Below are 23,540 nucleotides of genomic sequence, written 5' to 3' on the forward strand. Positions count from 1 at the left end.
GCCAAAACTGGAAAGAAAATACCGCGTAGTTTTCTTTTTACTTTAGAACCTTTTATCAAAATTTTCCCAACTACTGAAGCCAAATATGTAGTCATCCCATGTCCTAGGAATCAAAATGAAATGGAGATAGACACCTAAGAGTCTCCCCAAGTCCCAAGAGAAAATCAGTTCTTGCTTGCTGAAACACGGTGATAAGTAAAACCAGCAGTGGAATGACACCTGAACCACAAAGCCTCACTTCACGATTAACAAGAAACAGATAGTTATTCCACTGTCACAAAAAATTTTTCCATGTTCACAATGGATGGTTTTTACTTTTTCCTCAAAACAAAATCTTAGGGAGCCTTTGTAGCTAGTTGGTGTATTCTTTCTTGGACATATTCTGAAATCATTGTCTTTTCATATATCTTACTGGCCCCTTCCCCAAGACCCCTTGGGTGCTTTCAGACCACCTATACTGTCAAACTGCCTGCCCCAATCAAAGGAGTGGGAGAAAAAAAGGAAGCTCCTGTTACAGTGTGCAGCTGGGACATGGTGAGGCCACACAGGCACACCTGGAGCCTCAAAAGCCTTCTCAGAACACTTTGAAAGTCCAGGAAGAAAAAACCCCAAAGAGTCTACTTCTCTTCAGCCAGTAGTTCAGGAAGGTATTTCCTACATATATTTCCTGCGTATCTGGGACTGGCTGTGGGAGGAGCAGATAGGACAAACACCAAAGAAACATCAGAGTTCTTGTCTGCAAACTCTTGGCTCATGACTCACGTTACCCATACATTTTTACTCACTGTATTTAATGATGACAGGTCTTTGGCTACAGATAGCCTCTGATAAGTTGCCACCTAGGCCACCAACATAGAGAACAGATCTTCATTAATTGACATCCTGACACAGGGAATTGTAGAGTTACAGGGGAACTCTGTGTGAATTTCTATTTATTGTGTTACCAATCAGTAATGCTCAAGTATATCAACTTTGTTTCTGTGTTTTGGAGGAAAGTGGCTTCTTTCGCCTGTTGGGTTTTTTCCCCCACTATCAATCCTAAAACCATAATGATAAAGCCATTACAAGCATCTAGGGTGACACCCACTAACCTAAGTGCTGAGAATTACCCTCCTGGTAGTAGCATGGCAAACCACATTTTCAGCTGACTTACATTGTCTTATTAGTGAAGCATATATAAATGCTGGGAGTGTGATCTAGAACACCTGTCAAATAACAATGCCTGTTACTAACTGCATATGCAATCTGCTCAGGACTCACAGAGAGCTACTTTTAACTTAATAACAAAAGGCAAGGTTGTGACTGTTTCTAAGTCGACCGTTGAGAGGAACAAAGTTCTTATTGCTCTGCATGGGCTACCTGCATTAACACACTTTTGGTTGTGGCTAGAGTTACTATCACTCAGCCTACTAAGATGTGACAGGGAACAAAGAGGTAGGGGCAAGATGAACAGGCAAAAGCTTGACTTTTCCTCAACATCTAAAACTTTGACAACCTTAGATGAGCTGGCATGGAGGTGAGATAATTTGTTTCCAGCGGAGAACCCCAGCAAATTACTTTTCTCCTTCAAGAGAAGCTTGGTTGAGCGCTGTCCTGCATTACCGCTTACACTTGGCAGATTGTAGGCTTAGTTTTTCAGAATGTGACAGCGCAACCCTTTGTATTGCCACTTAGAGAAAGAAATTTCTCAGGTTCTAAAACATGATCAGATTTATTTTATGTTTCTGAGAAAGCAGTTTCTCACACCAGAGTCGGATACAGTACATTTCTCTGCTTCCCCCAACACACTTCATCTGCCAGTCTTGAAGTTGGGGAAAAAAACCCTAAAGCAGGAGTAGTCCTAAAAATGCAACCCATCATACAGTACCTAGCCTAATAAGCCACATTAGGGATTAAAATTTGAAGCCTTTACCTTTACTGGTGAGGAACTACTCATGCCTCTTACGAGTGCAGGCAAAGCTTTCCCATCTGGCCTTAGAGGTAGCTAAAAACTATCTATGACTTGTATTTTTTCTTTTCCCTTCACTAAGAACTTGGTATTACTGGGGTTTAGTACCTTTACCACCCTACGTCTGTATTTTCAGTCAAGCAAACCCTCTTTAGCTGGCAGTGCACTACAAAGTTCCTCATGCAATCAAAACATCTGGATTCTATTAATTTCTCTTGTAGGACAAGAGAAATTTGATGGGAAAAAATGAAGAGCAATCAGCTTTAATGAATGTTAGCTGGAGCCATGCATTTAAACCTTCCATCAATATATTTCATTCTCTTTGTCTGTCATTTTATACCTTTTTTTTAAAATTAAATCCTTTCCATGTGGCTCTGTTTCTTGTTGCTTCTAAAGTCAGGAGAACAAAAATTGAGGGTAGGAATTAAGCAGAAAAGTATTTTTCTACCTCTGTAAGGTTTGTGGAAAATGATGTTTAACTTTGTCTTCTAAAGTTGTTTTCACCTTATGCAACTTCTGAGTTGTACTACTACAAGACAAGAAATGTTCTTAGGCAGTGATTTGGGACAATAACATGCTACATTGCCGTACACTACCCAGCTTGCAGAAGCCACTTTAAACAAAAAATATTCTAATTTGAAGGGATATATTAGAAGAGGCCATTTTAACTTCATTTGGAAGAGATTGTATGTCATGTTTTCGTGGCATGGCTGTGATTTTATCTTTTGTTCCATTAAACTAGCTATATATTTACAAGTGGAGTTTTTTCCATATAATTAATAAACAAACACACAAATCAGCACTGTCAACTTCTTTTTCTTGTTTTTTTTCCCCTGCTGATTCTCCCATTTGGCTAAAATCACATCCCACAATAAACTGGGTAGCTTATTAAATTGTTTACAGATGATACAGTTAGAATCTACTAGAAAGCTGTTAAAATAGGCATTTTTTAGGGAACTAATGTTGATTTTATGTGAAAAAAATCAGAAAGGAAAAGAAAATGAAATGCATAAAAAGGAGGAAATCAGACCATCTGGGTATTTACAGAAGTAAAATGCTGCCCATAAATTAGAGATCATGATATGCCCCCCCCCCCCCCCCTTCCTCATTACTAAGGAATAGGTGGAAAGGTTTGCATTTTTAAAGTATCCACAGACCAAGGATACTATTGTAGGAAACTAGGTGAAATGACAGCTTTGCTTTTATTGCTGAATGAAAGACAAACATATGTCTTATTTCTTCTCACACTTGTAGAATATCTTCTGAACTCAGCTACAGAACTATTTGATTTAAATTAGATTTTAGATAAATCCACTTAGAGTAAAACTGTTCAGAATCATAAATGATTACTATAATAAGAAAAGAAAACATATGGACAAGTTACAGTAGATGAGGCAAATAAAATTAAGAAGCAGTCACCAAAACACAGAGCTTTAAAGGAATTCAATGCTGGAATAGCTGACTCTTGCTTAAAACTGTTATCTGAGATTAGAGAGTGCCATTTTTTAACATAAGTGTTCCAAGAGAGATTCAGAAAACAACAATCCTGTCAGCCCGATAGCTACATAAAACAAATAGGTGGAAAATATAATATGGAACAGTGGACATCTGGAAAAATATGACTTATCTGGGAAGAGTTAAAAAGGTTTTCTTAAAAGGAAGTCCTGCCTCACAAACATAAGGCAGTCCTTTGAGGGGATCAAAAAACGTATGGATAAGGGTGATCTGATTGATCTTGGATTTACAAAAGGCTTTCAACAAAATCCTTCACAAAAGGCTTTTAAGAAAACTAAGCAGCCATACCATAACATGGCTTAGAAGTATAAGGTAATACACACTGGGAAAAAAGCCCATTAATTCACATATAAAACAATGATCTTTGAACTGAGTATCATCAGACAAGATTTTAAGATTTTGACAGATAGTTCCGTGAAAACATCAACTCAGCAGCGTCTGAAAAAGCAAATCAGGTGTTAGCAGTGTTTGGGTTAGCAACTAGAGAACAAAACAGAGAGCATCCTGTTATTGTACAAATCCCAACTTTGACTGGGGTTTGAAGACTGTGTGGCATTCCAGGCCCCTATCTCAGAAAGGATATAGAACTATATAGGATGTAGAGAAAGGCAATGAGGATAATGAGACAGCTTCTGTATAAAGAATAACTATTCTGTTCTTCCCTTGAGAAAAGATGACTGAGATGGATATGTAAGAGGTCTCTAAAATTATACAGAAATAGTGGAAAGTGTGGCTGGCAATTGCTTGGTCACAGCTTCCTCTGAAGCAGGGGACATCAAATGAATCTGTAGGATCCAGATTCTAAGAAGCAAAGGTGATCATGTCACAATGAAGTTAGGAATTACTTCCTATGAGAGATACTAAAAGTTATGTCAAGAGGAAACCACATGGAAAAGTTAATGGAAGAGAAAAGCATAACTGTTACTAAGTACAGAGGAACTGCATCCAGCTGAAGAAGTTTTTGAGTGGAAGTCACTGGAGGCCTCCTGAGGAAAGTAGTGTGCATATTCCATGTTCTTACTCTTTTCCCTAAGTAACTGTTTCCCACCCACTATCAAAGACAACATTTTACGATAGATGGTCTCACTTTCGTCTAAGTATGGCTTTTCTTAGTTTATCACAGCTCATCAAGGCTAATGTGCTACATTTTTTGATTGGCAGTTCTTGAAAGCAGGTGAGCAGGTGAGGGTTTGACCTTGAATTTTTTTAAGACAGATCTCATCATAGAAGATCTTATACAAGCCAAAGCTTTACCTGTTATTTGGGCACAGATAGATGTTGAGTGAGTTCTGGAATTTGTCATTTACTGAGTTTAGAAAGTTATTTCTTGTGACATAAAATTTATATCGGTTGTTGCCTAGAATCAGATCGTTAGGTCTTAGTGAAATGATGGAGACGTGGCAGTGGTTAAGTGGCTGCGGTTGCCATTAGCTTTAAACTTTTTAGTGGATTTCAAAAAGTATCTCAGAATTTATGCAATTTATTTATCCTATAGAATCCACAGAGACCAAAATGTAATAAGCCCCAGGAATGACTCCACTTTTATCTTGATGTCCACTTTCTGACCAGCATTTAGAAATCCCAAAGGATGCTGAGAATGTACAACCAGGTAAGACTAGTATTAAAAAGCAAGATAGGCCGCAGCATAAGCATTTGAGAAAGTCATATAAGGCAAATGGGAGTTGTTAATGCCTATAGAGTATTATTTGTTGGATTAACATACAGGAAGCTTTGGGTCTCCCCATCACAGGAATAGTTTAGTTACAGACTTCAAATATTTTTCTTACTGTGGAGCATGCAACAAATTCTCTCTTAGAAAAAGAAAAGCAGCAATTTGTTTGGAATTGTTGTTATAAAACCCCCTCAACGTACTGAATAGAAAAAAGTTATTTTTCCTACCTTTGTTCTCTTCTTAGGACCACAATTCTTGCCAGTTCAAGCAAGTTTAAGTATATCAGGTTTAAACGTCCCCAAAGCTTTGTCATTATACTGGGTTACTTTTAGTCTGAAGATTTTGAGGTTTGTTTTGTTGTTAGTCTTGGGGTTTTTTTGTTGGTTTTGTTTTTTTTTTTTTTTAATATTACATTCTTTCCACAAATTGTTCTGGAGTAATTAGCAGTACACAATATTTATACAAACTCAGCAGGAAAAAAAAAATTGTATAGCAGAGATCTTACAGCATCAATGATGTTACCTATTGTTGGTATTACTTCCACAAGCTGATTTAACTACTACAGCAACATGTATTACAATGAGTAGTCAGTAGAACATTAAACAACACTAAGGTATTAAACTTTAAGGATCAAAAAAACTAGCTTACAATGTTGTAGACAACTGTTAATTTTGCTTTTATGAGAAATTTCTCTTATTTTTTACATGGTGATTTTAGCCAAAACCATTGGCATGATTTTGCCAAATTTAAATCAAATTTAAAGTGCTTCTCTGCTTTTTTGCCTTAACGACAATAAATGGTGGGGGATTAACTCTAAGGAACACCAGCTGCTGATACTTTAGCAGCTGTACGGAGACATTTCATGTATGGCATAAAACAAAATCAAACACATCCTGGTGTTCTGACTGGTTATTTTTTCAGCTGAGCAATGACTAATTAAGATTGTTCAGTCTTATCATTTTACACTGTTCTGTTATATGGTCAAAGAGATAGAACCATCTACATCTAGTACAAATTCCCATCAAATATATGACCATGCAAATGGAGGGGTGTTTCTCCTTAATTTTTCTGCAGTAAGTATATGAACAAGTTCAGAAACAGACATCAGGTTTTATTATTCCTTTTTACTGAAATGATAAAAGAGAGTCTAATACAAGCTCAAAACACCCTAACAGTAACTAAATATATAAATTTAATCATAAATGGATAACATTTGAAGGGCTGACAATTATGTGATTCATATTCCTAAAAAAACTATTTATTTTTTGTGTTTAACAGAGTTTCATAGGGCATTTTTTGCAGCTATATACTTAAGAATTCTGTTGCCATAAAAGAATCTATAAAAACATGCATCTTTAGGCAAAAGGGAGAGAACTGTGTCTAAAATAAGATTCTGCCTAGGGAAAGACTAGAAAACTGTCTGCTAATAGCAACAAATAAACATTACACAAGATAATAAGCAGTTAGCCACCTTGAACTGAGTTATTTTAAATGAGGTGTCTTCACTCAGAGGTTGTCTAGCAAAGTTCCTTTAAAGACATTCCCTTTCTGAGTATGCCTTCTCTGATAGTGTTTTCCTTAAGTATTTAATTATATGGCAAGCTGTGCTTGTTTTGCTTCTCCAGAGCCTTTGACTTCTAGTCAATAAAGAAAACACTCTTCCTCCCATTAAATCCTGATATCTAAAGAGTGACATTTTCCTCTGTTTGAATAGGGAGCTTGTTTCCACCCAGTCTCTGGGTTACCTTAGTGTCTTCCACAGCCTGATGAAGGGCTTAAGTGCCTAAAAGCCTGCCCAGTTTTTCCATCCATAATATTTCAGCTTAACTGAAAATCAGAAGATCCTGTCTCTACTATGATATTTTGCCTAATGGTCTTTAAAGAACATGGCTGTAGTGTAAGGAAGCATCACTCCAGGGACACTTAATTGACAGATACACAGGCTTAGGTGTAAAGGCTCAGTGGTTACCAGCTACTCGGATGCAAAGTCGTGTAACTTAAATGCTGTTTCCTGTTGCCCTGACATCACTGAACACCTAGAACCAGCCAACCAAAACCACTTTGTATAGGGACCTCAGTGGAATTTAGGCTATGAGAATCTGACATCAAGCCCCAACAACCTGGGTCTCAAAGCAAGAGGTATTTGCTTCAGAAACTAGCCTAGCCATTAAAGATGTTTCTGCCCACCTGATGAACACTTTCCTTTCAAACCAGCTTAGTTCAAAATGCAGCATGATTTAAGCCAAGCAAGCTGGCTTCGGGCTGAGGCAAGCAGGAGCGCTTCACTGTCAGTTGTTAACACTCAGCTAGGGGAATATTCATCCTTTCTGAAGAACAGTCACCTCTTAAGTCACTCCAACTAGACCCGGAGGAGCTCAGCTGTTTACAGTCTGCATTACCCGAAGTCAGCAATGGGGAACAGAACTAAACCCAGGTCATGTAAGGCACCTGCAAATTAATTTCCCACTGAATCTTTTCTTTTTCATGCTTATGGTGAGGTTGCCCTTTAATAACACAATGCAAATCATCCATTGATAGCATCAGTAGAGAGATCTGATACTTTCCACTAATCCTCTTCCCCTCTCTGGTAGGAAAGGCAACAGGCTGCATTAAGGACAGGTATTATTAGGGTCCAATAATAATTCAAGTCACTGCTAAATAGCAGTGCATGTTAAACTACACTAAGGTTAGAGATAACCAGCAAAAGCAGCGATTCCTAGACAGGGACATTATAAAACTTTTCTCTTTTTTTTTTTTTTTTTTAATACCTGCAGTGCTGCAGAAAGCGTATGCAGGGTAGATATGAAAATCATAAAACTAGTTCAATCTAAACATATCAGTTATGCAGAGGATGTACGTGATTTATCACTCGATTCTGCTTCCTTCTTTGTTTGGCATATGAATGCAGAAAGTGGGTAAATTAGAGTTTAAAATGTCTGGTACCATTTACTAAAGTAAACTTAAGTCCTAAATTGTCACCGGCAAGTGTACACTTCTTTTTGTTGTGGTTTTGATTTAGCTGTCACGAGAGTCATGTTTAAATACAGCCTTTCCTGACTCGTGGCCGAGTCTCTTTGTGTGCGTTTCCTCAACGTTACTTACTTTACTTTGAAGGTGGGCTGAGCATAGAAATCTGACGAAAGAGTGGGCTGTGCCCTTGGTCCGAGGGAGCTCTTACGTTCTTCTGAATGACTACATTTGCTAGTGCAGTACACAGCAGCAGCAACAGTGTGGTGCTCTGGGTCTCCAGCTCTGCCTGGCAGACAAATCTCCAGCTTGCTGAACATCTGCAAGACAAACTTTTCATGTTCTTCTGTAAATGAATGCTGCCTAACTGCACCAGGAAAATGGGCACAGGGGATTATCTCTGCATTGCTATGAGTGGAGGGGCGCCTTGGGGCTTTAGATTGCAAGGTGGCAAGGAGCAAAAGCAGCCTTTGCAAATCGCCAAGGTAGGATCATGAGAGAAAGATGTTATCAGTGTTTTGTGAACACGAGTGAAGAGAATAGTTTGTTTAAATATATACTGCTTCCAGTGAAATGGTTGGTGTAGGTCTTATTGTGATGCTTGTTTGATTTTGCTAAGATGTTTTGCAGGTGCTGATTATGTTAGTTTCAATAAAAAGGAATGATTACTTTTTGGTAGCTTGCAAGTATTGCTAACATTTTCTTAAATGTTAAAGGTCTGAAATTGTGCAATGATCTATGCCTTTCAGCTCCTGTTAGTTTTGCTATAGGTTTCTGAATCCTGTCGGCATATCGCAAAACTGAATCTCATATTAGGAAATACTGTTTCAGTCATCTATTTATGATACTTTTTCAAGTCTAGTCATAGAATAAATACAGCTTTATCATGAGAAAATGTTCTTACTATTTTGGGAATCCTGGAAAGCATTACACTGAGTTATCGCTGGTTTTGGAAAGTTATCCAGTCCTAGAAGCAGCTTTAATAGACGCCAAACATTCCCCTTTATATTTCATAAGCAAAACTGAAAATTAATGAACAGTTCATAAATTACCTTAATGTATAAAATGAGAGCAAAACGAACAGCAGAAATTCAGAATAAATTAAAAATAAGAACTGGTAACGCCCAGTTGCAAAAATAATAGTTAAAAAATAGTTTTGCTAAAAATCAGTGCTCACTCCATTGCAATAGCTTCTCTACTGCTGCAACAATGAAGATTTGTCATGGTTATTAAGGCTTATGTAACTGTATGGAGCTGCATTCTGGTCTCCTAGACAAGAGGGACAAATTTGGTCCAGAGCTCAGAGGTCAGCAAAATACCACTGGCTGAAATCATACTAGGACTGATCACTGTACAATGCATTCTGCCCTGTTAAATTGAGGGACAGATATTAAAATGTATTTTATCACCTTTTAGTGTCTTGGTAATCTAGTCCAGTACATTGAGTGTTAAGTATTTTTGTTCATTGATATTGTATTTTAGATCAGTAGTTTAGCTATTTAAGCTCTAACTTTCTTAAGGTGTCAATATATTTATTAATTAGTTAAATTTTATTTACTGCATCAGTTAACTTTTTCACAAACAGCAGAAACAGTAAGTTTGCCTCATTTTATAAAAGAAGGTCCTTTTAGTTCCTCTGTCAGGAATAGAAAGTCTTCTTTATTTTCAATGATTTTCAGTCCATAATATTAACCATATTCAGTAATAGAGCTATGATTTATTGAGTATATGTATATTTTTTCTCATTACTGTTAAGTTTTTTGTTTGTTTTTATATTTTGCAAAACTTGAACATGTTTAAGTCTTTTTCCTACCAATGGGCAACTGTTGCTTTGCAAGTATAAACCACTGATAATAGATGACAGTGGAATCCTGCCATCTAGTGAGAATTTGTAAATAGAACTTAAAAAATTGTAAGTAACGGTAAAAGGCAAGAGTTCTTTATTACATAAACCCAAAAGTAAAAAGCACAGTAGATTGAACACAATAATCTGATTAAGCTTTAGCTTCCCTGATAAAAATGGGCTATAATTTTTTTTTCCCATATTCACATCCTTGACTGTGACACTTCAGTCTTGGCTCTGTTTTACCACTAAAATTTGGGACTTGAGAACTAGATACATAGTAATAGTTGTGCCTTACTTCTAAGGGGAAAATCCACCAGTAAAATATATCTAAAATGAGAAAAATAGTAATAGGCATATTTAGAAAAAAAATCAAAGAAGCATGAGTTTGTTTTCTTGCAAATGAACCTAATCGAAAGGCCATGTAATATAATACCTCAGAACACCCTTTGTAGAAGTACATGCATATCAGCATATGTAAGTGTTACAAGTGTGGTGGACTGGGTGCTTTATGAGTTCCAGATCACTCATTTCTCCACGCATAATAATTGGTCAGGATCAGTGAGATTAGAAAATTGACACAAGTATCTGGCTGGAAACCTGAAAGTTGGAGTTAACAGGCCACAGCTTTCTTTGGGACTTCCTCTGTCTGCAGGCTTCGCCGACCTCCCCGGGGAGCCTAGGCTCACTCAGAGGTGCACAGATGTGGGTCTCCAGGTCAGGCACTGCTGTTGGGTTGAGGCACAGAAAGGTGGGGGCGGCTGCAGCTACACTGTGTTTGGGGAGATGGAGTTTTCAGTTTTTATTGTTATCTGTGAAAACTTAATCTAATAATTCACAAAACCATAAAGAGTTATGTAAAGAGTGCATAGTAATTTTCCTACCGTCTCCAAAATCAAAAGGTTGTGTATCCTAAACAGAATAAAAAATTATTTTGTTTTGTTTGGGATTTTTCCCCAGTTCAAGGTGCAGCTTCTCCAGTGGTACATACTAATGTAGTCCCATGGAATCAGTGGGTCATTGCCAGTTTACACCAACTGAGATTTTGTCAGAAGTGAGTATTTCTGGTTCTGGTGTCTCAGCTCACAGGAGCTGGTAAAGCTGCAGAGAGGTTGGCTCACCTGGTTGCCAACATAACCTGGGCATGGTATAGCCCCAGACTGCTGCAGAGGGAAGCGCACTCAGGTCATGAGCAGAGCAGTGGTTGTGACACAGATCTAAAGGGGAAAGGGATGTAAAATGGAGGGAAATGAGATAATCCATGAAAATGTGACAGGATGCAAAAATCCCAAATTCACACTTATCTACCCTTTTGATAAAGGAAACGTATTGTTTTTGAAAGCTAAAGAAATGTCACTAAGAAATATCTTGATATTTTTTCTCACCAGCACATAAAATAGGAAATTTTCATCAGCAAATAATTTTACAACCATTAGATTCAAGAAATTTCAGTAATTTATCAGATAAGAGATTGCAACAAATGCATTTTTTTTAAAGTCTCAGAAAGTACAATTTTGGTTGCCCATTTTTAACTCTTATTCAAAATGCACATTTTGAAAACTTTTGACTCATTCTCTGTAGAGGCATACAAAATTTTTAACACCCCTTCTCCTCCCAACCCTGGCTCTGTACATCAACTTAGTTTGTTATGTCCACTAATGTTGTAAATACTTCATAAAAAATCATTTTCAGTTAAAAAAAAATTGCATATTCTATATACTGTCCACATATAACGTAAAGACTTCAAAAAATCTATTTTAAATACTGCATCGAAAGATGTATTGTGCTAAGAAGGATATCCAATAAATGAATGTTATTTTTTTTAAAAAAAATATTCTATAATCGGGAGTATAAAGCTAAGGAAAACAGTGGTGGTATCAGTTGTGTTGTGTATGCACCAAGACACTAGACCATGTCAGTAGTGCACTGTAGGACAGCTTTCCCAAAGCAGGAGACAGCTGGGAAATCTCAGCACAACACTGACCCTAGAAGGCTAAGAATTAAAGATATGTAAGAGCAAAGTGACATGCGATGTCCTTTATGTTTCCACTGTGAGATCTGTTTTTTTTATAAATATATATTTTTTCTCGTAAATGTCTTTGAGGTTTTTAATTTATAATATATAAAAACTGTGTGTACAAAATAATGGTTTTCCAGACTAGCATTTTAAAGAAAGTCCTGTGAATTTTTCTAATAATACTTAACAATACCAGCTCAGTTATATATAATGAAGCTATATCCTTTAAGAAGCATCTCTTTTACAATAGGTAATTTAATGGAGTTGTCCTACAGATGATTTAGATTAATAATTCAACCATGATGAAACCCCATTAAATTATCTGGTTGCAATAGCGGTACATTATTCTTAGCATCTGTGTTATGAACACCAAACATCAATTTGATGAACTCATTGTATCTCTCAAAGTCTTGCTAATTTAAGTTTGGGAACTTAACCAAGTAGTTCTAGTACGCAAGGGCAGTAAGTTCCATGACTCAGACCTCTAAGCACTTCAAAGGAAATTCAGTCCTCTTTTTCCTATCAGTATCCTGAAAGTAAAAATGAACAGATGCTTAAAAATCCATATGATCAATTGTGTTGTAGGTTTTCATGCTTGAGACATTTGGGAAACTAATGTTATTGAAACAAGGTGCCTCACGTTACTGAATTCAGATCACCACAGCTCTGGAAGTACTCTAGTCTATATATAGTACATACAGAGATATTTCTACGTACATACACCTCAGCAAGAAAGATACCTTCAAAGGGGATCATGTTGTCCTATTTTAGATCTATAAGAGCATTCATCCTGACCTCTCCCTGATTCATCAGTGGCAGAACAGTATGTAGTTGCATATGGAGAAACACCATGATATTTTTTTAAAGTGATGACAGATTTTATGTACTTTTTTAGCAATTTTTTTCAACTAAATTTTTAGAAAAATATAATAGTAATGTTTCCCTTCCTCTAATTTCTACACTGCCAGTTTGCCAGTGCATAACTGCAATTACAATGTCTAAAATGTCAAGTTATTTGAAAGAACATAATTGTTATTATGAAACTCTTACCAACGTGATTTTGCACCCTGAAAATTTTTGCTCTAATATGGACATTTTCTTCTGTGCCAAATATCATGCAATTTCACATTGTCTGGTAAATGTTAACTATAGTCGTAATTAATCCTATGAAATGCTTTGATGGTTCAGGGCTTAAATCCAACAGCTGCAACTAGGCCTCATGCAAAACTTATACAGTTTGTGACTATTTTGCCAGTTTCTGAAATGGACTTCTGCTGCTGCACAAGTAGTAGTTTCACCTTTGGCTCGGTAATGACATGTGACAACTGGCTGCCCAGTCATTTTAGACTTGTGCTCTTGTCTACCAAAATGCTCAGATTTCAATTCAAGTCTCAGTTTCACCATTTTGGATTAATTGGAACCTGAAACTGAAAATGAAACTCAAAGACTTGGGAACAACCTGAACCAACATTGTGAAAAGTTGATGTCTGAATACAATTACTTAATGCTGGATGTATACAGAAGTGGGCTCTGTTGCAGTAGTTTGACTTTCTCCCTGCATTTTTCTGAAATACTTTACACTTGCAGGACAATCCCAAGTGGCTTTCATGAAGTTGACCTTAGTCTAGTAGAAAAAAATAAAGAAGGATAAGACCTAGTAGTACAGTTACGCTTTTGATCCTGGGTAAGGCAAAGAATGTCACTGTCACACATATGAGGTATGTTAGCACACAGTTGGCCCATCCACAAAGTACATCAAAGCCACTGGGTTTAAGGAGACTTTTTCAAGTTCCTGTCATTCTCTTAGATTGTCAACATTGCCAAATGCTTGTACTTCCAGGCAGAAAAAGTAGGTTAGTAAAAGCTGAGCTTCTGGTCACTACATTCTAGTTGAGACATGATAAATACAGCTGTGTTATACCTGCGCTCCTAGCTCATTTCAGTGCTGAGTCACACAGATGAGGGATTTTGCTCCCCTGCTTGCCCCTGCACTGATGGCCTAGGAGCACCATCCTCCCAGCAAGACGAAGGGAAGATACAGCTCTGTGTTCCAGATCATCTCCAGATGACATGTGAGATTTACTGTGAGGGTGGCGAGGCGCTGGTGCAGGCTGCCCAGAGCAGCTGTGGGTGCCCCATCCCTGGCAGTGCTCAGGGCCAGGCTGGACGGGGCTGGGAGCAGCCTGGGCTGGTGGGAGGTGTCCCTGCCCATGGTAGGGAGTTGGAACTAGAGGATCTTTGAGATCTCTTCCAACACAAACCATTCTATGATTCCATGACATTAAAAGTAATCTTGGAGTTGGTGTTGGTGCTTTGGTGCTGTTTCTGAAAATATACTTATATTCCATAGTCAAGCAGGATCTTACTATATACTACTGTGTTTGAAATGAAGATGCTCCACATGCTGTGTAAGTGCTCAGTATTGAGCTAACATGACCCTGCTGATATTTCCTTATTATCAATTGACATTTTAAACACAATTTGACTACAACTTCACACATTAGCAGCAGACAGAGCAGGCCACGTTTCAAACATGCTAGTTTAATTCTGGCAGTAAAAAAAGGGAGTTTAGAGTTAACCTACATGATTTTAAAGACACATTGCCATACTTGGACTGTATTTAGAACCGTTTGTTTGAATTTCTAGCTAATACATTGCCAAACACATTTTGTTTTTGCAGTCTGGACAAACTCTTATTCTCAAATTCACTCTTCAGACCATCTAACACAGCCAGTATTTGCTGATATACAGAAAACCCTGCGAGGCATATTTACATATTCTTTCACATAAGGAGTTATGTGGAAAAATGTGGTTTTATCTATCTTTTCTGGAGAGGATTTTGACTCAGTGACAAACCTTGAGCCAGTGTAATAACCAATACATTTTTGCACATATTTAGATAACAAAATTCAGCTTCTACTGAAGTAAATGACAAAACTTCTACTAACAAACTGGGAAGAAGCTAGGCTTTATAGAGGTTAAGTTTATTTTGCAAAACAAAAGAACAAACTAAAGTTCCCAAAACCTAACTAAAATAGACCACTACAAAATAACTGTTCCTGAAAATCTGCCATTGCTAGTTAGAAAAATAATGAGGGAAATAAAAATTCATACACCTTTACCAGCAAAGGTTTACACATACTTCTGAAGGTTAGGGGTCTGCATTTTCTAGTTTCAGACTTTTGCATTCCAGCAATTGTGCCACTGGAAATGTTTAGTATTAAAGTCCCATCTAGTTGTTTAAAAACAGCAGGCTGATCTAGCACATGATCGTATACCCTGTTTTGGATATATACAGAGCTACATACCACGCTAGTTTTGGCATGCTTTCCACAGTATTTAGGTAAATGCAAGCATGGTTTGGATACATGGTAGTATTCATTTGTGCTTGTTTCCAATAGATACTCTTCCAACTCTCATGCTAAGTGAGTTTTCAATGGAATAGAATGAACAACATAATTCACACTGATTTAAAATAAACAAGCTAAAAAAACCCCCCAAACAGTGTATTCCTACTAAATTAGATTAAGTGCTTTGTTTAAGTGTTGCTTCATTTTTTAGTTTCTTTGCTGGAAACATTAAAAAATACACTGCAAGATATTATTATATTTCATTGTTCTGTATTTTCTGCTATTGCATTCTTATTATGAATGCACTAGTAAGATTTTTTAGCCAAGTTCGCATTAAAATATCACAACAGGAAATGTTGTTTACAAAACCCTTTTGGATTGTGTCAGATTGTTTGAGAGGATACAGCTAGCAATTTATGCATATCATGGAAGGCCTTTCTTCCAAACACAGAACTCAATGTTCTTCATATTTACAGCAGAAATATTTAGAGCAGAAATTACTTTAAGGAACCATATTTTATAGATTAAATGCTTAGCACTCTATAAAATGAGACTGATTTGCAGAAATAGCTTCAACTTTAAGAGGAACAGTTCTGTGCATGGAATTAACTGTGGACAAAAATGATAACATTTAGATTGCAACCAGTACTTACAAGCACTGTTTGTTGGCTAGAACGAAACTGGCTGTAAAAAAACCCCCTGGATATCAGCTTGACGGTTTTAAATTTCAGACCTAATGTACACAAGTTACACAGTGGATTTCTTTTTCCTTTTCTGTAATTTTTCCCATCTGTCCCATTTAATTAGAATCTGTAGTCCATAGTCAGTGTGGATGTTAGGATGAGACATTAATGTATAAATGCACATTTAGACTAACACTTCAGCATGCACCAAAATCAAAGTGCTGTTTTTTTGATTACCTGCCAATACAACATGGCGTTGGACATGAAAGCCAAAAATCTTCAACACCTCAGCACCTTGCTCTCAGTGGGGTGCTCAGAACAGTGAAGAAGTGGCTGCTTTATTTGTTGCTTACATGGAAGGCAAATTACAGTGAAAACCTAGCTCTAAGCTTGCCAGAGCCAATGAGATTATACCCTGAGCTCTCTATCATGTGCTGCAGTCCTGGCCATGGCACAGAATCTTCTTGTTTAGCAGGGAAACACTCTCTAGAAGTTGTCGTTCTGCCTCCACAGAAATGTGTTCTGAACCCTTTAAGTTTCCTTCTTTGTTTGATATCTCCTTCATACCTTTGGGCTGGGGCATCAAATGCATGGGTAACCTTTTGCTTCAAAAGAGTTATGTCATCCTGGATTGTATAGCTGTAAAATTATTATTTTATAAACTTGCCTTTTTGTCAGTATGTTTTAGAAATGTGGTCCCATTTAGGAAGCTGGATGCTTTGGGTTTTGTAAGCATGTTTTATATTACAATTCATTAGCAGATGAACCGGTGATGGTCAGAACTATGAAGAAAGTAGGTAAGCTATTGTTTTCTATACTGCTGGTTTCATTTGATACATTCTCTGTAGCATAAACATGCCACGTATGGCATAAATTGCTACAATATTGAATTTTAAGGAAGTTTCTAAAATGAAGACAATGTGGCACTATGAAGTCACAGAATCAAACACAAACGGAATGACGGGTACAAAAACTAGTAAGACCAAATTTCCCCTGCCTGGTACCACTGGTGCTCCTGAAGAGTTCACCTCCCTATTTATCTCTCTAAATCCTTGTCTTCTCTGCCACAAATTCTTGATCTGCTTTCTCTTACCATTCTCTTGGTAGTACTTCTATTTAAATACTCAAGTACAGTTACTTACTTAAGCATCACTTTCAATAAATTCACTGAAAATTGTGGGCAAACAATGCCTCAGACTTCAAACCTTGTCACTTGGTTAGAATAATGCCCATCACTTCCAGGGAACTTCCTTTGGACTGAAAGAAATACAAGAAACTTTCTACTTTGCATGAAGTCTTTCACGACAGAAATCTCTTAACTACTAGAGCTTAACAGATGGGGCTGGAGTACACTGATCAGCATTTTGTTCCAGAAACTACGTTTTCCTATTTTGCAGAGATCACTTCAAAGACTAGCTGCTATAAGCCACTGATTTAATTACAGAGGATGCATATGGAAATAATCTGAAAGGGATAAATAGTTTTATATATTATCATATCTTCACAATGATCTTCCCGCACTCTGAAATAATACTTGCAGAATGGATAGTGTAAAACTGACTTATAAAATTTTTCAATGTAGGAAAAAACTATCATTAAGCATGGATGTTTTAAGCAAATTCTAACATATAATATTATTTAATGCCTAAGAACCTTACAGAGGAACAGCTGTTTGACATCCTTCACTGAAAAAAGCCAAATAGCAAAGTTTCAGAGTTGTTTGCTTTCAAAAAAACATGATACCTAGCAAATCAGAATGGTTTCACCTAAATTCACCATCAGTGGAATAAGTACTTTATGCTGATCAATATAAAATGAGTCATTCACAAACTTGGAGGGTTTTGTTACAATAATACATAATAAAGTTACATCATTGAATTATGAAACAAAATGTTAGTTTTAAAGTGTTATCTCATGATATTGATATTGTCGGCCAAAGTTAGTCTTTAGACGTGTTGTGCATGTCTAGGAGTATCAACGGGAAGACTAACACTTCAGCATGCACCAAAATCAAAGTCATTAAATGGAACTGGAAATCACAACTAGAACACTGTTTCCTTTCAAGCTCCCAGTTCCCTTTGCTAAGTGAATTAGTAGTGTGCATTTATGTCCAGACTGAACATGATCTTTTCATGATAATGACATTATTGATTATCACTAGATGGTGCTCTTACTCACAATCCCCAAAATCATAGGTAAGTGAAAGCAAAGACAGTTACACCTTGGAGAAATTTTGGTTCCTAGCTTTTGTGTTTTCTTACTGAAGCTGATAAGTATTGTTCAGCTCAGTACCTCCCAAACCAAATAATTTGAAAGTGTAGAATTATACCTTCAAGAGATATACGTATATAAAACAAGTCAAGAATCACATCATACCAAATTAATCATCCCAAATCTTCCTTTCACTTCTTATTATTCCCTGCACATAAATGTAATATCCTTAAGGAGGGCTCCATAAATTTGTACTAGGGTTTGATTTGTTGTTTCATAACACTATAATTAGAACATATTTTGATCTTTAAAAATTAATTAACTAATAAGGAATATTTCAGAAGGCCTTAAGAAAAAGGCAGTCATAATCCTTTAAACACAAACCAGAAAAATATTTCTGCACCTATTTTACACTATACTATGAACATTCAGTAGTAGTATTACACACCACTATTGAATACATGTAGTGAAATAATAATAATAATAATAATAATAATAACAACAATAATAAATAGTAGTAGTATAAAAAACCATTATGTCAAACCTCAGTTTCTTCCAGCTCAATCGACAACAGCCAGAGCAGACAGGGCTGGGAGCCCTGGAGATGACAGAAGTCTCCCAGGTCTTGTATCCAATTCAAACTGCATTTTGAGCTATATTAAAATGATTTTTTTAATAAATTCCTTGTTATCCTGCTTTTCCTTTCTCTGCCCTCCCTTTCAGTCATGACTTCATTCTGTAATACTAGTTCTTCTAAAATCTGGTTATTTTACCAATCTGATGAAGAATAGACTCCCATGAAGTACACAAAATCCAAGAATGCATCCTTGAAGAGTTGGAAATGTTGCAGCCTAAGCCTATTTTTACTTGAATGGTTTTAAATCAACAGATCAGTACAGGTGGGATCCAACTCATTTTTCCATGACTGAATCGTAATTGAAAGGCCCTGATTCAGCTCCTAAATGTCTGACATTTTTAAGTAATTTTCCAGATCACCAGGATAATGTTACCAAAAGATTCCTGATTTCAGGGCACAATTTGTGGCTACAAAAAGGGTTTGCCTTTAAAACTTCTTTTCATTCTACAAAAGCAAAAATTTCCCAAACTCTCAGAGTTACAGCTTTCCTCCTCTTTATTTACAGGAACAGTGAAAAACAATACAGCATATCTAAATGTAGTGAAAGGACCATGAATGGCTCTTTTTCTATACTGGCAAGAACAGTACAAAGGGGTACAGTAATTAAGCCTGCAGAGATAGTTATCTTGTGGCCTGTCATTTTTTTTAGTGTTACTACATGAACAAATGGAGCACTGAAATCCATGGCCTGAGAACAATGGTGCCCAGCCCCGTACCAGCCTTCTGGGTCATTCACTTGTTGTTTGCTTCCAGGCCTGATTTGCCTAAGAGACCAGGAAAAGTTGCAGAGACTGGGAATTGGCGCAAATTGATATTGGGTGCTAACTGACGCAAACAAAAACGAAATATGCATTGGCGTGTTCAAATCAGGGTTAAATTCAGGCCTTCTAGATGCCTGCACCATCCAGCTCTGAAGAATTAAACCCTGGCATGGTTCATCAGCTACTGGATGCTGGGATAAAAATAGAGCTGCAAAAATGGGATCATGTTTTAGCGCAATCCTAGTTGAAACTAAAAAGGGTGGGAAGGAACCCTTCCTCTTGCAAAAAATACTTTCTTTTCAGGTGTTCTAGGCAACAGCATGACAATCAAGGTCACCTAAAATGAGAGCCAAACCAAATCTTTCCCCACTGCTCTAGACTCAAATATTTTTTTTTAAGGCTGGAAAATATTCATTGTTCCATGTTTATGTGCAGATCTGTTCCATCAAGAATAAGGAACACAATTTATTTCAGTGACTGCATCAATCACACTGGATGCACATACAGTGACAGACCATAGCTGTGGGAGTTACCTATTGCCTCAGTCCTATGCAGTACTTCTAGCTTGTCTGTTATCCAAGTGAAAAGCTTCTTCTAATAAGTTTACCATCAGATCATTATGAGTAAGCCTTCAAATAAGATTTGTGCTGTCTGGCATCAACAGTTCCCAGTGAGCATAATATTTTCAGTAACCCATAGATTGTGAGAGTGAGTTTAATATCTGGAGAAGATCTTTGGTCCGCACATGGTTGAAATGCTACATGAAAAGGCTTCTTTGTGACTTCTGTTCCCTTTTTTATTGTAGGACTCTTGTACAGCTTTCTCCTTACTGGGAGAGGAAACGATATGCTACAAAGTCCTTTCTGTTTGTATAGTTTGTATAGTTTCACAGTATTACGGAAAGCAGTGTTCTCTCTTAGGGATTCACATAAGTTCATATTATACCTGTATGTTACTTTAAGCAAAACTTACACAATGGCCCAAGTGAATTTAGTTTCATTTACAAGCTTCTTTGAACTTTTTTGATTTCTTTAGTTTTACATTTGCAAGATACTTTCAAGTGAGACAATATTTACCTGTGCTTGGGTTTCATTTTGGCTGTTTCACTTGGCTCTCTTAGGCCTTGTGTACCTCTAGTTTCTCCATCATTCTAACATAATTAAGTCACAATCTAAACCAGTATCTCAAATACAAATCCTGCCACAACTGCACTTGACTGGTCAGAAATTTGTCTGTACGACTGCTTTGCTTGGACTGAGCACAGAGCTAAGGAGTATTTAAGGCAAAATCCTCTCAGCAGTAGACTCCAACTCCATCCTTCAGTTAATACTGGTTATGGTGAAGCAAGTGTGCATCCATCAGATCTGCTGAGGTTGTCCATGTGGAAACATCCCTTCCATCTCTGGAACCCTCTCCTTTCCAATGCAGAAAGCTTTGCTGCACCTCTGTGGTGTCAGTCATGGATCAACGCTTTCACAGAGTAAAATACCTATGCAACACATGTGGAATATGGGGTGGGGGGCATGAGGGGAGAGGTTAGACTTGGTCTTCTCTTTCTTCTTGCAAATCACAGTGATCTCTAGCATCAAGGCTTCTTTCTTCAGGCACAGAGGATGAGATAAATTTTACCTCAATGTGCAGATTTCTGGTTTTTTCCATACAAAAAGAACTGGAAAGAAATCCTCTCTGATACAGTGACATTAAAACGTTCTTGCTGTGTATTTTCTTTAAATTAATTATTAGGCTTAAGTTCATAAGGAAAAGGTAAGTTTCAGGGCACAATAATAAAGAGAAAAGGAAACTGGACACTGATTCTGACACTGAATTTAATTTATGAAGGTGCTGACCTGTGACATCTGTTTAAAGACTACACAGTCCTTAAAAAGTGTGCTTCCCGGAGAAATTTGAGAAGATACTAGCAGTTCATATAACAGGACCTTTCCCTCAAACTTATATTACTAAGAGTTGTCAGCAAAGTTATGTCTTCCGAGGCAATCAGATTATCTTCTTTAAGGTGAAAAAGAGCACTGTACATTTCTACATTCTTATTCAGCTGCTTAAAATGCCACTGTCTGACTAAAGGTTTCTTAGGCAGCTGTAAAAAATGCCATGAGATAAGGAGCTACACCATGCATCAATTTCCAAGGTATATAGTAATATGAATCATAGGGAAGTACTTGCCCAGGAAACAAATAAAAAATTCCAGAACTGATCCACAGAAATGACTTTTCAGTTTCTAGCTGTATCTTCACAAGTTCCTTCTAGCTCCTACTCCCTTTATTTGGTGCTTAGCGTTTGGAAAACTATCACAGACCAGAGCTGACTTTGCCATTACCACAGGCTTTCTGCCACTCCCTTGATCAATCGTTTGTGAATACCATGCTGTCATATTGTCAGATGTTCATTCAGATTATCTTTTCTTCCATGAAAAAGCTCTGAAAGCAGCACAACGCATGTGAGAGAAGAAGAAAGTTATTTCAATGTCCTCCTCTTCTTGTGTCTCATGTTTTTAAACTAGTATTTGACCTTTGTTGGGAGATGAAGCACTTTCGATAGATCTAAAGGGAAATACTACATGGAGGATTTTGGGTTTTTAGCTGCCGGAGCCTTAATTTCAGAAGTACTTACAAAAGGTGCCTCTTAACTCTGTACAAGATACAGCTGTTTGTTGCTTTCTTATGTAGTAAAGGCAGTGCTTGCACTAAAAATCAAGTAATGAAGATCTGGCAGAGTTTTTGATTTATACATACTAAGGTTTCTTGGAGGTTCCAGATGGCCACAACAATGTAACTGAGTTAGACACATTGTTTCCTAGTTTAAAAATATGCAGGATAACTTGTAGCAACATTGGAGCAACAGTAGCCACACAAAATGAATATGAATGCTGTTGTCCTAAACTAATGTAACTAGGGCTGTCAAAAGACTTTCTAGGACTATGTTGGGGTGAAATACTCTGATGGCAAGTAGGTATTTTATAGCCACATGTTAATCTTCTTGAACAGGGTGAGTTATTAAATTAAATTCTTAAAATGACTAGCTCTTTCATGTATGCTTATATTTCCCAGATGTTTGATAGTCAAGATTATCCTGTTCATTTGCATGTCCTTGTTTCTTTTGTTGTTATTTTTAGAAAATTCTTTAAAACTTACTATTATTCTAACATCTGAGTAAGATTTGAAAGGTTTTTTTTATTTCAGTCCCATAGCATTTTCCAATTATCTTCCTTATTCCTTATTTCTGTTATTTGTGGGTTTGGATGGAAGAAGAGAGAAAAGAACAGAAGCCTATCATGCCTTCAGGTTCTGACATTTATTTCACTAACACTGTTTAGCATAGGCCATACTCTGTGATGCAACTCTCCAGAAGCTGATAGAGCCATGCTAGCAGAACTATAGTGCTTTTTCAACAAAGCCCAGGGGGAATACAAAAAGGTTGTGTGGGAGAATATGACTGTAATTTGAGGTAACACAGTATTCTTCAGAACTATCATACGCTTAAAGCAGGTTTCAGATCTTTAAGTTTTCAAAATATGGAAGTTCGATAGCAGCAATATCCAGGACTTAATTTGAATTAATTAACCAATTAGGATTTTGTCCTAGGTTTTGTCCCCACTAATTGACTTTAACAGTTACATGGAAGTTTAGTGAAATTGTCATGCACAGGAACTAATATGTCTTTAAAAAACGCAGAACTTTTTACATGTGGTCTTCCATTATAAAACTATCTAATGTAAATACACTTCAGTTCTTTGTCTTCAGGAAATGGAGATGTACCCATACACCTACTGTGTGTGACCAGCTCATTGGCAGGCCACAGATAACTGAAATGCTGCGCTGTGAGCTATGCGTCACTTAACAGCAGTAGCAACAGCCTTGATACTTGTCTGTCATGTTTAGTAGTATGTTTTAATAAAATTTATATTTATGTTAAAACTAA

At 37.0% G+C, this 23,540-nt stretch overlaps 1 protein-coding gene across 1 annotated transcript in view; it reads left to right on the top strand.

Moving 5' to 3' along the window:
* The first annotated feature begins 8,347 nt into the window (after positions 1 to 8,347).
* Positions 8,348 to 23,540, top strand: part of SYNPO2 (synaptopodin 2) — a 95,852-nt gene continuing 80,659 nt past the window's right edge. Inside the window, exon 1 of the mRNA XM_037394288.1 lies at positions 8,348 to 8,587. Within this exon, the coding sequence (XP_037250185.1) occupies positions 8,459 to 8,587 (129 nt within the window). The 5' untranslated portion in view covers positions 8,348 to 8,458. The remainder of the gene's footprint in view (positions 8,588 to 23,540) is intronic.

This window comes from Falco rusticolus, chromosome 1 (genome assembly GCF_015220075.1).
Source record: "Falco rusticolus isolate bFalRus1 chromosome 1, bFalRus1.pri, whole genome shotgun sequence".
Classification (NCBI taxonomy): Eukaryota; Metazoa; Chordata; class Aves; order Falconiformes; family Falconidae; genus Falco; species Falco rusticolus.